This window comes from Pristiophorus japonicus, chromosome 9 (genome assembly GCF_044704955.1).
Source record: "Pristiophorus japonicus isolate sPriJap1 chromosome 9, sPriJap1.hap1, whole genome shotgun sequence".
NCBI classification, from domain to species: domain Eukaryota; kingdom Metazoa; phylum Chordata; class Chondrichthyes; family Pristiophoridae; genus Pristiophorus; species Pristiophorus japonicus.
The window spans coordinates 145,497,167-145,511,121 of NC_091985.1; the positions used below are offsets into that span (position 1 = coordinate 145,497,167).

General features: G+C 47.4%; 1 protein-coding gene across 2 annotated transcripts in view; it reads right to left on the bottom strand.

Annotated features, from left to right (window-relative positions):
• dtd1 (D-aminoacyl-tRNA deacylase 1) overlaps positions 1-13,955 on the bottom strand; it is a 239,302-nt gene that overhangs the window by 109,160 nt on the left and 116,187 nt on the right. The window contains exon 5 of one of the 2 annotated variants that reach the window (XM_070888807.1): positions 111-238. The exons of the other annotated variant lie outside the window; for it this stretch is intronic. Within the exon in view, the coding sequence (XP_070744908.1) occupies positions 111-238 (128 nt within the window). The remainder of the gene's footprint in view (positions 1-110; positions 239-13,955) is intronic. 2 annotated transcript variants of the gene reach the window in all.

Consider the following 13,955-nt stretch of genomic DNA (forward strand, 5'->3'; position numbering starts at 1 on the left):
AGCACATGGCATTGGGGGTAATGTACTGACATGGATAGAGAACTGGTTGGCAGATCCATTTGATTCCGGGGGCGTGACCCACCCATCACAAGGCGAGAGTGGTACCTTACATGATGAGAGAGAGGGTGAAGATTGAGCTGGACAGGCTGCAACGAGAGGGCATCATTTCGCCGATCGAATTCAATGAGTGGGCCAGTCCGATTGTTCCAGTCCTCAAGGGAGACGGCACCGTCAGAATCTGTGGTGATTACAAAGTAACTATCAATCGTTTCTCACTGCAGGATCAATACCCGCTACCGAAGGCAGACGACCTATTTGCGACGCTGGCGGGAGGGAAAACGTTCACGAAACTGGACTTGACCTCGGCCTACATGACGCAGGAGCTGGAGGAATCTTCGAAAGGCCTCACCTGCATCAACACGCACAAAGATCTTTTCGTTTACAACAATGCCTGTTTGGGATTCGATCGGCCTTGGCGATATTCCAGAGGAACATGAAAAGCTTACTGAAGTCGGTCCCGCACACCGTGGTCTTTCAGGACGACATCTTGTTTACAGGTCGGGACATCGTCGAGCACCTGCAGAACCTGGAGGAGGTTCTTAGTCGGCTTAATCGTGTGGGGCTCAGGCTAAAATGCTCGAATTGAGTTTTCCTGGTGCCTGAAGTGGAGTTTCTGGGGAGGAGAATCGCGGCGGACGGCATCAGGCCCACCGATTCGAAAACAGAGACAATCAAAAACGTACTGAGACCACAGAACGTGCTGGAGCTGCGGTCGTTTCTAGGACTCCTGAACCATTTTGGTAACTTCTTACTGGGTCTTAGAACCCTTGTACTCTTTACTGTGTAAAGGAGATGAATGGGTATGGGGCAAAAGCCAAGAAAATGCCTTTGAGAAAGCTAGGAAGCTGTTATGTTCAGACAAATTGCTTGTGTTGTATGATCCATGTAAACGTTTGGTACTAGCATGTGATGCGTTGTCGTACGGGATCGGGTATGTATTGCAACAAGCTAATGAATCTGGGAAATTGCAACCGGTTGCTTATACATCCAGAAGTCTGTCTAAGGCCAAGATGGCCTACAATATAATCGAAAAAGAAGCGTTAGCGTGTGTTTATGGGGTAAAGAAAATGCATCAATATCTATTCTGGCTCAAATTTGAATTGGAAACCGACTATAAGCCACTTATATCCCTCTTTTTTGAAAGTAAGGGGATAAATACGAATGCATCGGCCCGTATCCAGAGATGGGCGCTCACGTTGTCCGCATACAACGACGCCATCCGCCACAGGCCAGGCACAGAAAACTGTGCCGATGCTCTCAGTAGGCTGCCATTGCCCACCACAGGGGTGGAGATGGCACAACCCGCAGATTTAGTTATGGTAATGGAAGCATTCGAGAGTGAGCAATCACCTGTTACTGCCCGACAGATTAGAACCTGGACGAGCCAGGACCCCTTACTATCCTTAGTAAAAAAAACTGTGTGCTCCACGGGAGTTGGTCTAGTGTCCCGTTAGAGATGCCGAAAGAAATAAAGCCGTACCAGCGGCGCAAAGATGAAATGTCTATACAGGCAGACTGCCTCCTATGGGGTAATCGGGTAGTGGTGCCAAAAAGGTGCAGGGACACTTTCATTAGTGATCTCCACAGTACCCACCCAGGCATTGTAATGATGAAAGCGATAGCCAGATCCCACGTGTGGTGGCCTGGTATCGATGCAGACTTAAGAGTCCTGAGTGCACAAATGTAATACATGTTCCCAGTTAAGGAATGCACCCAGGGAGACACCAAGTTTATGGTCTTTGCCCTCCAAACCGTGGTCGACTATGCAGGCCCATTCTTGGGAAAAATGTTTTTAGTGGTAGTAGATGCATACTCCAAATGGATTGAATGTGTGATAATGTCGGCAAGCACGTCCGCTGCCACCATTGAAAGCCTACGGGCCATGTTTGCCACGCACGGCCTGCCTGATGTCCTTCTAAGTAACAATGGGCCATATCTTTACTGCTTTACCAGTGCCGAATTCAAGGAATTCATGACCCGCAATGGGATCAAACATGTCACGTCTGCCCCGTTTAAACCAGCGTCCAATGGTCAGGCAGAACGAGCAGTTCAAACAATCAAGCAGAGCTTGAAAAGGGTAACTGAAGGCTCACTGCAGACTCGCTTTTCCCGAGTCCTGTTTAGTTACTGCACAAGACCCCACTTGCTCACCGGAGTCCCTCCCGCTGAACTGCTCATGAAAAGGGCACTTAAGACAAGGCTCTCGTTAGTCCACCCTGATCTACACGAACAGGTAGAGAGCAGGCGGCTTCAACAGAATACATATCACGATCGCGCAAATGTGTCACGCAAAACTGTTGTAAATGATCCTGTATTTGTGTTGAACTATGGACAAGGTCCCAAGTGGATTGCTGGCACTGTTTTGGCCAAAGAGGGGAGTAGGGTGTTTGTGGTCAAACTCGCATATGGACTCACCTACAGAAAACACTTGGACCAAACCAAACTCACATTTACTGACTATCCAGAACAACCCACAATAGACTCTACCTTTTTCGACCCTCCAACACACACACAACTGGCAACCGATCCAGCGGTTGACCATGAAGCAGAACCATCACCCGCAGCAGCCCAACAAGACTCACCACCCCCAGCAGTCCAGCTGTACAGCAGCCCAGCAAAGGCCCAACAACCGACTTACCAACACCAGCATTTGTACTGAGACGATCAACCAGGGAAAGGAAGGCCCCAGATCGACTCATTGTAAATAGTTACACTATTGACTTTGGGGAGGGGAGGGTGGGGAAAGAGAGTGTTGTTATGTATGTAAACCTGTAATTACAAAAGTCTAACCACCTGGCTTATCCCCTGGAATCCCAAGGGATCCCACAATCCCTTGGAAGCACCTGTATATAAGGAGGCTGGAGAGGCACTCTGAGATCTGCAATAAAGGACTACGGTCACACTTACTTTGAGCTTGCAGCATATAGTCTGACTCTTTATCCAAGACATAACATAGCCAATGTTCCTACTTCCGATTGCAATCAGAATCTAAAAACTCACAGGGCAAATGTTTAGATTTCATGCTCCAGCGGGGAAGCCTCACCTGCTGGGAGCGCATATTGTAAAGCTGGGTGCATGTTGCCCTTTATTTTCTGCCCATTACAATGAATAATTAGAGAAGTTTGGGCACTGCTTCCTGCCAAGAGTGCCCATTCATAAAATGATCCCCACCAGAAGAACAGAAGATCAGAAATAGGATCAGGAGTAGGCCATATGGCTCTTCGAGCCTGCTCCACCATTCAATATCATGGCTGATCTTCTACATCAAATCCATTTCCCGCCTGATCCCCATATCCCAATTCCCTTAGTGTTCAAAAATCTATCAATCTCTGTCTTGAATACGAGTGAGCATCCACAGGCCTCTGAAGTAGAGAATTCCAAAGATTCACCACCCTCTGAGTGAAGAAATTTCTCCTTATCTCAGTCCTAATTGACCGACCCATTATCCTGAGACTGTGACCCTTGGTTCTAGACTCCCCAGCCAGAGGAAACATCCTCTCACCATCTACCCTGCCAAGTCCTGTAAGATTTTTATATGTTTCAATGAGAGCACATCTCATTCTTTTAAACTCGAGAGAATATAGGCTCATTCTACTCAATCTCAACCATGTCAGACTATATAGGGAGAGTGTCTCGATTCCCACCAAACTTCATTCAAAAATTGCATTTCTATAGCGCCTTTCACAGGCTCAGGACATTTCAAAGTGCTTTACAGCCAATGAAGTACTTTTGGAAGTGTAGTCACTGTTGTAGTTACATGTCCAGGGGGAATCTATTATGATAGATACTACCGTCCTTTTCATTTAAAAAAAACTTTATTGCCTTTCTACTTCTATTCCCTTGTTAATCTTAAGTCGAAACATCAATGTTACTGTGAACTTCTCAAAGATTTCAGTTTTTCCCAGTCTTAATGACATGCCCTGATATTGGTGTCAGCAATGTTACATAAATCTGGTGGAACTAGTGTGGCCACTGGAGCAAAGAATCACATCAACATCCTGAGGGTCACCATTGACCAGAAACTTAACTGGACCAGCCACATAAACAAGAGCAGGTCAGAGGCTGGGTATTCTGCGGCAAGTGTCTCACCTCCTGACTCCCCAAAGCCTTTCCACCATCTACAAGGCTCAAGTCAGGAGTGTGATGGAATACTCTCCATTTGCCTGGATGAATGCAGCTCCCACACTCAAGAAGCTCGACACCATCCAGGACAAAGCAGCCCGCTTGATTGGCACCCCACCCACCACCATAAACATTCACCCCCTCCGTGGCTGCAGTGTGTACCATCTATAAGATGCACTGCAGCAACTCGCCAAGTATTCTTCGCAGCACCTCCCAAACACGTGACCTCTACCACCTAGAAGGACAAGGGCAGCAGGCACATGGGAACACCACCACCTCCACGTTCCCCTCCAAGTCACACACCAACCTGACTTGGAAATATATCGCCATTCTGTCACCGTCGCTGGGTTAAAATCCTGGAACTCCCTCCCTAACAGCACTGTGGGAGTATCATCACCACACGGACAGCAGCGGTTCAAGGCGGCGGCTCACCACCACCTTTTCGAGGGAAACTAGGGATGGACAATAAATGCTACCCACATCCCATGAATGAATTTAAAAAACTGGTTTTCTGACCTGTCTCACAGGCAGCGGTGAACTGCTGATGAACACAAACAGTTGGTGTGACTGGGCTCACATTGCTGTTCTGGCTACCAGTGGACAGGGTGTTTAACCTGCTTTGAACAGGCCCAACAATCGAGTTTGCCCACAGGGATCTCCCCCATTACCAACAGCAACAACTTGCATTTGTATAGCGCCGTTAACGTCCCAAGGCGCTTCACAGCAGCAATTATCAGACACATAAGGAGATATTAGGACAGCTGGCCAAAAGCTTGGTCAAAGAGGTGGGCATTATGGAGCGTCTTAAAGGAGGGAAGAGAGGTAGGCAAGGCAGAGAGGTTAAGGGAGGGGAGTTCCAGAGCTTAGGGCCCAGGCAACAGAAGTCACGGCCACCGATAGTGGAGCAATTTAAATCGGGGATGCTCAAGAGGGAAGAAGGGTGTGGGATTATGACTTTTTAAGCAATTTTGCACATACAATGTCTTGCTTGTGCAGTGGTTTTTCCATTGCTACTGGTGCTCTGAAACCCATCACCTTGAGTAAATGGGACGGATGCCAGAGAGACCAGGCGCCCAGCACGCGACGGAACTACTTCAAGTAGAAGCGGTCCCACAATATACAAGGGGTGCCATTCTGTGCCTGCATTGCTTCCTGGGAGCCACAAAGCACTTACTGCGGCAGCAGCAACACCAACAGCCATCGGTTCAGCATCACCACTGCGGCAATGGAACTGTGCTGGTGATCCGCGGACAGGAGTTCATCTTTTGCGCACACTAGGCAGTAGTGTAATTGAAATCATGTGTCTTTTGCAAGGAGGCATGCGGGGAGAGAATATAAATAGGATCTGCAGAGATAGGGATCATTATAGATTGGCTTTAGTACAACATTGTCTAAATTACCAGGAATGGTCATTTTTTTTTTTAAAACAGTGCTTTCGATGTATGCAAAACACAGTAACCATTTGAGGTTTTACTTTCATCAATGAAGTGTACAACAATAATGCGTAATGCATTGTAAAACAACAAACTTAAATCCATAGTTAAAGTCAGGGCCTCTGAGCTGGATTTCCGACTCCTCTCCCCTTCGTTTTTCACCCCGGCAATGACGGCGGTGAGGTGTTCTGGCCCGGCAGTCAGCCCCGCAGCAATCCTCGGGTCCGGTTTAGCGGCGCTGAACAGCACCGCCCAGAAAAGCTGCGCCAGTGTGCAACGCCCCTGGTTGTAACACCGGCATGAGTTTTGACTCTTGCCCGACCTGTCCGCCCCAAAGCGCATCCCACAGTGACCACGTGCGAAATCAGGCAGTCCAGCGATACCGACTGCAGAGAGCTAAGTAATGGACTCCTAAGCTAAGTGTGAATGTTTCGTCTTTTCATTTTTTTTGTCTTGTGATGGTGTGGGCAATGTTTTGGGAATGTTTTTGTGGTTTTTTTTTTTTTAATTAGGTTTCCCCCCTCGCCCCCTCCCCTCTCTTGGAGCGCTCCCGTCCCGACTCTTTAGCTCGGGAGTTTCCCATGCTAACGCTGAGAGGTGTACAACGCTTCCCTTAGCACTGTGCCCCCTGACTCAGGGCCCAGCTGCCCAAACTTACCTACTGAGGCACAAACTATTCCCAGGCGCTAACTTTACCGCCCAGCCGCCATTACCGTCCCAAAAACATCATAGCAGAAAATCCAGCCCCGAGTGGCTTTATGCCTGGTCGCTGGACTGCGCGAGCAAGCAAGTACAATCTGTCTGAAGAACATGCCAAGGCCTTTATTCCTGTAATTGCTCAATTCATTTGAATAAATGTAAGGTTATCCACTTTGGGGGCAAAAACACGAAGGCAGAATATTATCTGAATGGCGGCAGACTAGGAAAAGAGGAGGTGCAACGAGACCTGGGTGTCATGGTTCATCAGTCACTGAAAGTGGGCATGCAGGTACAGCAGGCGGTGAAGGCAGCAAATTGTACGTTGGCCTTCATAGCTAGGGGTTTTGAGTATAGGAGCAGGGAGGTCTTACTGCAGCTGTACAGGGCCTTGGTGAGGCCTCACCTGGAATATTGTGTTCAGTTTTGGTCTCCTAATCTGAGGAAGGGCGTTCTTGCTATTGAGGGAGTGCAGCGAAGGTTCACCAGACTGATTCCCGGGGTGGCTGGGCTGTCATATGAGGAGAGACTGGATCAACTGGGCCTTTATTCACTGGAATTTAGAAGGATGAGAGGGGATCTCATAGAAACATGTAAGATTCTGATGGGACTAGACAGGATAGATGCGGGAAGAATGTTCCCGATGTTGGGGAAGTCCAGAACCAGGGGACATAGTCTTAGGATAAGTGGTAGACCATTTAGGACTGAGGTGAGGAGAAACTTCTTCACTCAGAGAGTTGTTAACCTGTGGAATTTCCTGCCGCAGAGAGTTGTTGATGCCAGTTGACTGGATATATTCAAGAGGGAGTTAGATATGACCCTTACGGTTAAGGGGATCAAGGGGTATGGAGAGAAAGCAGGAAAGGAGAACTGAAGGAATGATCAGCCATGATCTTATTGAATGGTGGTGCAGGCTCGAAGGGCAGAATGGCCTCCTCCTGCACCTATTTTCTATGTTTCTATGTTTCATTTGATCCACATTAAATGTTAGAAGCTGAAGGCCAAAGAATGGGCCTTTCCGAAGTGAAGCAATTACCGTGTGTTGCAATTAGGGGACTTGCTTTTAAAGGGTGATCAGTGCTGGACAGGAAGCGGTGACATTTATCTCCCTTCTATTACAAGCAGCCATTTCACGGAAACAGGTGAGCTTTGCCAATACCAATTAACGGGGGTGGGCTGGAAGATGAGGCCTGGAAGGCCAGGGGCGGGCCCTTTTAAAGTGGTGCCCACTGGCACCCATTTGCTCGGTGCCGGGAAGTACTGCACCTCCAACTCTACACTTCTCCCAACTAGCAAGGGCGGGATTGGGAACAAACAGGTTCTGCTTTCCACAATTTCATACATCAACCCACTGCATCACCCTTTTTAATATAATGCTGCATGTCCATCTGGAAAATTAGCAAAAGATGACCAACAGCTTCAAAAAAAAACTGACAAATCAAAAACAATACTGAATATCGGCCAATGACGTGTAGTTATACTGAAAGTGCCGTGGGACACGGGCTTGCAGTAACATAAGCTGTTGACGTGCCCAACAATCTATCACTGGCACAGTGGAACATTGCGGCAAAACGTGGATTATATCTCAGTGCTTGCAGAGAAATGATGGGCGATTGTGGATTTGCACTGATCACTCTGCTGTTAATGTCAAATGCCAAGTTATTTTCGGGCTGTTCCAGTGACACAGAATACTCTACCCACCCCCCCCCCCTCCCTCCCCCCTCCTCTCCCCTCCCCCCACCTTCAATTCAGAGCCATTCTTCCTCTTCCCCTCAAACCCCAGTCCACACTAGTGCTCCTCCCTCTCGGACATCTCTTCATGCACCATCTCCCTCTCCTTGCAATTCACACTGGCAATCCTCTCTCTCCACTCACACCCACCATTCACCCTGGCATCTCTCTTTCCCCACCTAGTTTGTGCTGCCTTGCTGCTGCTGCCCCCTGTCCACTCCCGCTCTACCCCCACTCCACTCCACTCCCGCTCCACTCCACTCCACGCCTGCTCCCAGCTCCTCCCCCTGCTGCTGCTGTTCCAGGGAATGGACTGCTGCTACACTCAAACGGTCAGGAATTCCAGACCCAGGAAACTAGTGGGAGAATTCGCACCTACTGCATGGGGCACCCAGCAGCAGCAGGTAGGAGCCGGGAGCTGCACTGATCGCAAAAACAGATAGGTAGTCACTGCTCTCAAAGTGCTGCAGTCCGTGAAAAATATAGATAACTGCTTTGTATATTTGTAATTTTCACATTATATATCGTAATGTCCAAACAATAAACACATACACATATATATAAATATATGTTTGTTCTGGCAGGTTAAAAATTGCCTACAATACAAGATAAAAATGACTGATGACTTGTACTGTGCATGTACAGAAGAGGTCTATTACCATTGTTGCGACTACCTCGGAGGGTTGTTGTGGAAACACTTGGGAATCAGGCTGACCTGGTTCAGAATTTCGATCTTTGCAAATCATCACTCATTGATGCAGAAAAATCAGCTTAAATCGATAGGGTTTATTTAAGAAATACCGGGCAAAAGTAAAGCAAACAGACCATACGGACAGGAAAAGACCATCTGGTCTTTCGAGTCTGTCCCACACAATTGCGACATCGTGTGCATCACGACATATACACTCCACCCCACCCCACCTGAAACCATGTGATCTCCTGGGAGAAAGGACTGGACTGTGCTGAGTTAACCGATCTGAGCTGAGACGATAGCGCAGAAGCTACAATTGGCTTCTGTGCACCTGGACTGAGGAGGGGCGGGGAGGGGGGTGGGGAGGGGGGAGCCAACCACGGTTCCCATTTCTGACCACGACCAGTTGTACGAGAGGACAGGATTGAGCTCAGCTGTAATGGCAGTCATGATGAAACTGCCTGCTCTAACACAGTGGTCTACTTACATTTCCCGCACATTCCAGGGCCAAGTGAGCCGCCTTCTCTTTGTCGTATATTCCGTGCTCCGTGTCATTTTCTATTATGGGAGGCATGGTACAGGGAATCCAGGCAGCACAAAGCCAAATCATTTTACTTTTGTCTCTCTCTTCCTTCCTTCTCTGCTGCACCACCCAAATCCCATGGAACAACAGAGTTCGGCAGCCATTTTAAATGTTGGTCCAAATGGAAACCGTTGTGCAAAATGGCAGGAAAAATCGGTAGATTGATGGGCTATCCCACTTTTACTCTAACATCCATACACAGGCTGAGGCGCTTATTAAATATAGGAATTGTTATGTATGTAAACATTACCAGTGTGCAAGACTTGCCACCAGGGGGTGCATCTCTGGGAGACCCAAGGGTCACCTGCACACCCTGGGCAAGCAGGTATAAAAGGCAGTCTACCATGCTGCTTCCTCACTCTGGAGTTATATTAAAGAGACCAAGGTCACAACAGTTTGAGCTTACAATATACAGTCTTGTGGAGTTATTCTGAACATAACAGGAATCCCTATAGCAATGCTAATGCAAAGCTAGCTCAGTACTGTATCTCAGAAGCATTCATCAAGTACTGAAATTCTGTTTGATTTTATGTGTTGCCAATAATTATAGGCTCATGGTGGTGTGAGAAAACAGGTTAAGCAAGTGGTGAAGATTGTCAGTGTGTGTTGGTAACCCGGCAGAAATATGAGCTGAGGTAGTCCATTCGGCCCCTCGAACCTGCTCCACCATCCGATAAGTTCATGGCTGATCTTCGACCTCAACTCCACCTTCCCGCACTAACCCCATATCCCTTAATTCCCTTAGAGAAGACAGGCAGAAAACAAACTAAAAATGGTAGTTAAGCAGAATCAAACTAAACTGAAAGATGGAGAAGAGAGATCTAGTGACACACGAAGTAAATTGAAGAGAGTGCAAAGAAACAAATATCAAATATCATAGAAAATTACAGCACAGAGAGAGGTCCTTCGGCCCATCGTGCCTGTGCTGGCTCTGAGAAAACGTGCTTAGACCCACAGCTTTGCTTTTTGTCCTTAACCCCTGTAAGTTCCTCATCCTTAAATACCTGTCCAATTTCCTTTTAAAATTGTTTCCTGGGCTCTAAAAATGTAATTTGGAGCTCTCACATATTGCTCCGGAGATTATTGCCAACAAGTGGAATGTAGCATGGGCTGCAGCAAAGTAATGATCGTGTGAGGCAGGGGCGGATTAACCAGGGGGAGGATTAACCAGGGGGGCGGATTAACCAGGGGGAGGATTAACCAGGGGGGCGGATTAACCAGTGGGAGGATTAACCAGGGGGAGGATTAACCAGGGGGGCGGATTAACCAGGGGGAGGATTAACCAGGGGGGCGGATTAACCAGGGGGAGGATTAACCAGGGGGCAGATTAACCAGGGGGCGGATTAACCAGGGGGCGGATTAACTAAGGGCGGATTAACCACTGGGGCGGATGGGGCTGCAGCCCCAGGCCCACCAAAGAACATAGGCCCACCAAATAAATGTAGGAAAAAAAAATAAGGCCTCCCAAATAGGCTGAATAGAATAGACAATAAGGAAAAACAAGACCTATATAACACTAATATACCTATATACAGAACAGAATATGTACTAGCCTGTCTTATTTCACATGTTATTGACAGAAATTTGCATATATGTATAGGAATCTAGTATTGCAATGTTACCAGAACCAGAATATATACCTACTTGATACAGAATATACACTTTCACTGTTGAATATACTGGCCTATGTTTTCATACTCAGAATCATATACGTAATGTAATGTAATGAACAAACATAACTATCAGCCCATTTGGATCAGTTTGCCCCAAGCCCATCAGGCCCTTAATCCGGCCCTGGGCATGAAGGTTATTCACAGCCCCCTAACTAGGAGATGTTTTCACTTGCTCTTATACTTCAAAGAAAATTTGTAGTGCTGTTTTTTGGGGGAATGTCATCACCATCTCCAACATTTAGTTTACAAAAATATAGACCGTGTTTGCAATGCTGCGAAACATGCGACTTCCTCGCGGGTCTTTTTCCCCCTTCATTTTCAGAGGATCTGTTCCAGGCAACTTTTGTTACAATCCATGCCGCAGGTGCCTGTGCGTATTGTATATGGAATGGGTTATAATTGGTCTGTTAATATTATGAATATTAACGTACACCTAAATGGATAGGATTTGGCCCAGCATGGCAATTGATTCATACCTTCCACTCTCCATTTACTATTCATTAATAATTGGTCTTTGTCCAAAAATAACTTGAACAGTATTCACAGTAGCCAATTTCAATCCTGCCAATTTCCAATCCAATTTTACGGCCTATTTGACATCCAGAATAAGCAGCTTAATGCCCTTCAGCCCCAACAGGTTACTTCTTCACCCTCCAAGCACCCATTTTAATAACAATCCCAGGTAATTTGGTAGTGCTGTTTTTTGGGGGAATGTTCTCACCATCTCCAACATTTAGTTTACAAAAATATAGACCGTGTTTGCAATGCTGTGAAACATGCGACTTCCTCGCGGGTCCTTTTCACCCTTCATTTTCAGAGGATCTGTTCCAGGCAGGGCACCTGGAACCCATCCAGCCAACTAACTTCACAATCGAAGACCTCACAACCATTTGAGCATAGTTGAACACTTTCATCTCTCTTAATGACCTCATTTCTCCTTTGGCACATGTCGGAACTTGTTAAAAACACTCTGGGCTAAGCTGAGTGTTTGTAATTCTTGGTGAATGTTGTGGTTTGTTCGGACACAGCCTCAAGCTAGACGGAATAATTACAATCGCATGCCCAGGCTAATCTTGGCTACGTTACTGTGTATCGTCCTGTTTCGATCAAAGACCACTCACTGCTTGCAACCACAATGGGGTGAGATTTGAAACCCTGCCCCCGGCCTCCGCGAACCCTCCCTCCTTTCCACTCCGCTCCCTGGCTGCGGCCTGGTGCTGAAGGTCTACCCGCCCGTCATCCAATGGAAGACTGAGAAAGCATTTTGCCGTATGGGTGGAAAATTGATTCCCTCTTTAAATATGACGCAAACATGAAAGCATCACATCTTCATCCCTCCCGAGAACACTTTTTAAAAAAAAAGTCCTTTTCTATTTCAATTCATAGCGACAGGAGGAGGCCATTCAGTGCCTCAAGCCTGTTCCGCCATTCAATTAGATCATGGTCGATCTGTATCTTAACTCCATTTACCCGCCTTGCTTCTGTAACCCTCAATAGCCTTACCCAACAAAAATACGGTGCTTTTTAACTGTTTCAGGAAGCTGTGCCATCAGTTTGTTGAAGCCCATGCTTTTCACATCGAGGCTGAACAAATGGGTGTTTGACCTTGTTGGGTGTATTGGTGGGGAAATGGCGTCAGGCAGTAAGTGGCTAAGAATACACAGCTGGAGCTGCCACAAACTACAACTCGGCCAAAATAGTGGCACGGACCAGGTGCAGAAACCTTCTTCTGCTCGGCCTATTTTTAAATGGAGATTATTTTTTTTTTATTTCAAACAATGTTACCACATTTATGCTTCCACTGTTGATGCTGCCAGAGTTGCGGTCCTGTGAAAGGGGGTCGTTTATTGGTCTGTATCAAGAACGTAACGTAAGTGCGTGGCTGGAGACCACTGTAGCGATGACAGAGGCCACATAAAATTGTTGAGAACTACACAGAGGGTCAGGAGAGTCCCTGCACAGGCACGGCAGATAAAACATCCTCATAGGCGGTCCCTCGAACGAGGATGACTTGCTTCCACATGGGTTCACAGATGTTTCAATGAAGGACCCGATGTTCCAGTCCTGAACTCCAATTGAAGGGGTGGAAGATACCTATGCATGGAATACACCGCACAGAGTGACACTGGTCGATACAGACTGGGAGGGTCCTGGGTTTGATCCCCACTCTGTGCCAAGTTAGCTCACCTCGGTCGGACCAGTAACAGGATACAAGTGGTCTCATTCGGCCCCTCGAACCTGCTCCGCCATCCGACAAGTTCATGGCTGATCTTCGACCTCAACTCCACCTTCCCGCACTAACCCCATATCCCTGGATTCCCTTAGAGAAGACAGGCAGAAAACAAACTAAAAATGGTAGTTAAGCAGTATCAAACTAAACTGAAAAATGGAGAAAAGAGATCTAGTGACACACGAAGTAAAATGAAGAGAGTGCAAAGAAACAAATATCAAATATAGAAAATTACAGCACAGAGAGAGGACATTCGGCCCGTCGTGCCTGTGCTGGCTCTGAGCAGACGTGCTTAGTCCCACAGCTTTGCTTTTTGTCCTTAACCCCTGTAAGTTCCTCATCCTTAAATACCTGTCCAATTTCCTGTTAAAATTATTTGCTGGGCTCCAAAAATGTAATTTGGACCTCTCACATATTGCTCCGGAGATTATTGCCAACAAGTGGAATGTAGCATGTGCTGCAGCAAAGTAATGATCGTGTGAGGCAGGGGCGGATTAACCAAGGGAGGGATTAACCAGGGGTCGGATTAACCAGTGGGGGGGGGGGATTAACCGGGGGGGGGGGGGGAGATTAACCAGGGGGCGGATTAACCAGGGGGGGGGGAAGGATTAACCGGGGGGGGGGGGGGGGGGGAAGGATTAACCACGGTTAATAGAATACTAGCGGTCCCACTGTCCTGAAGCTTAAACGGGGGAAGGGCGAAGGTCAGCCAGGGTCTCTGCTACCAGTCGCGATT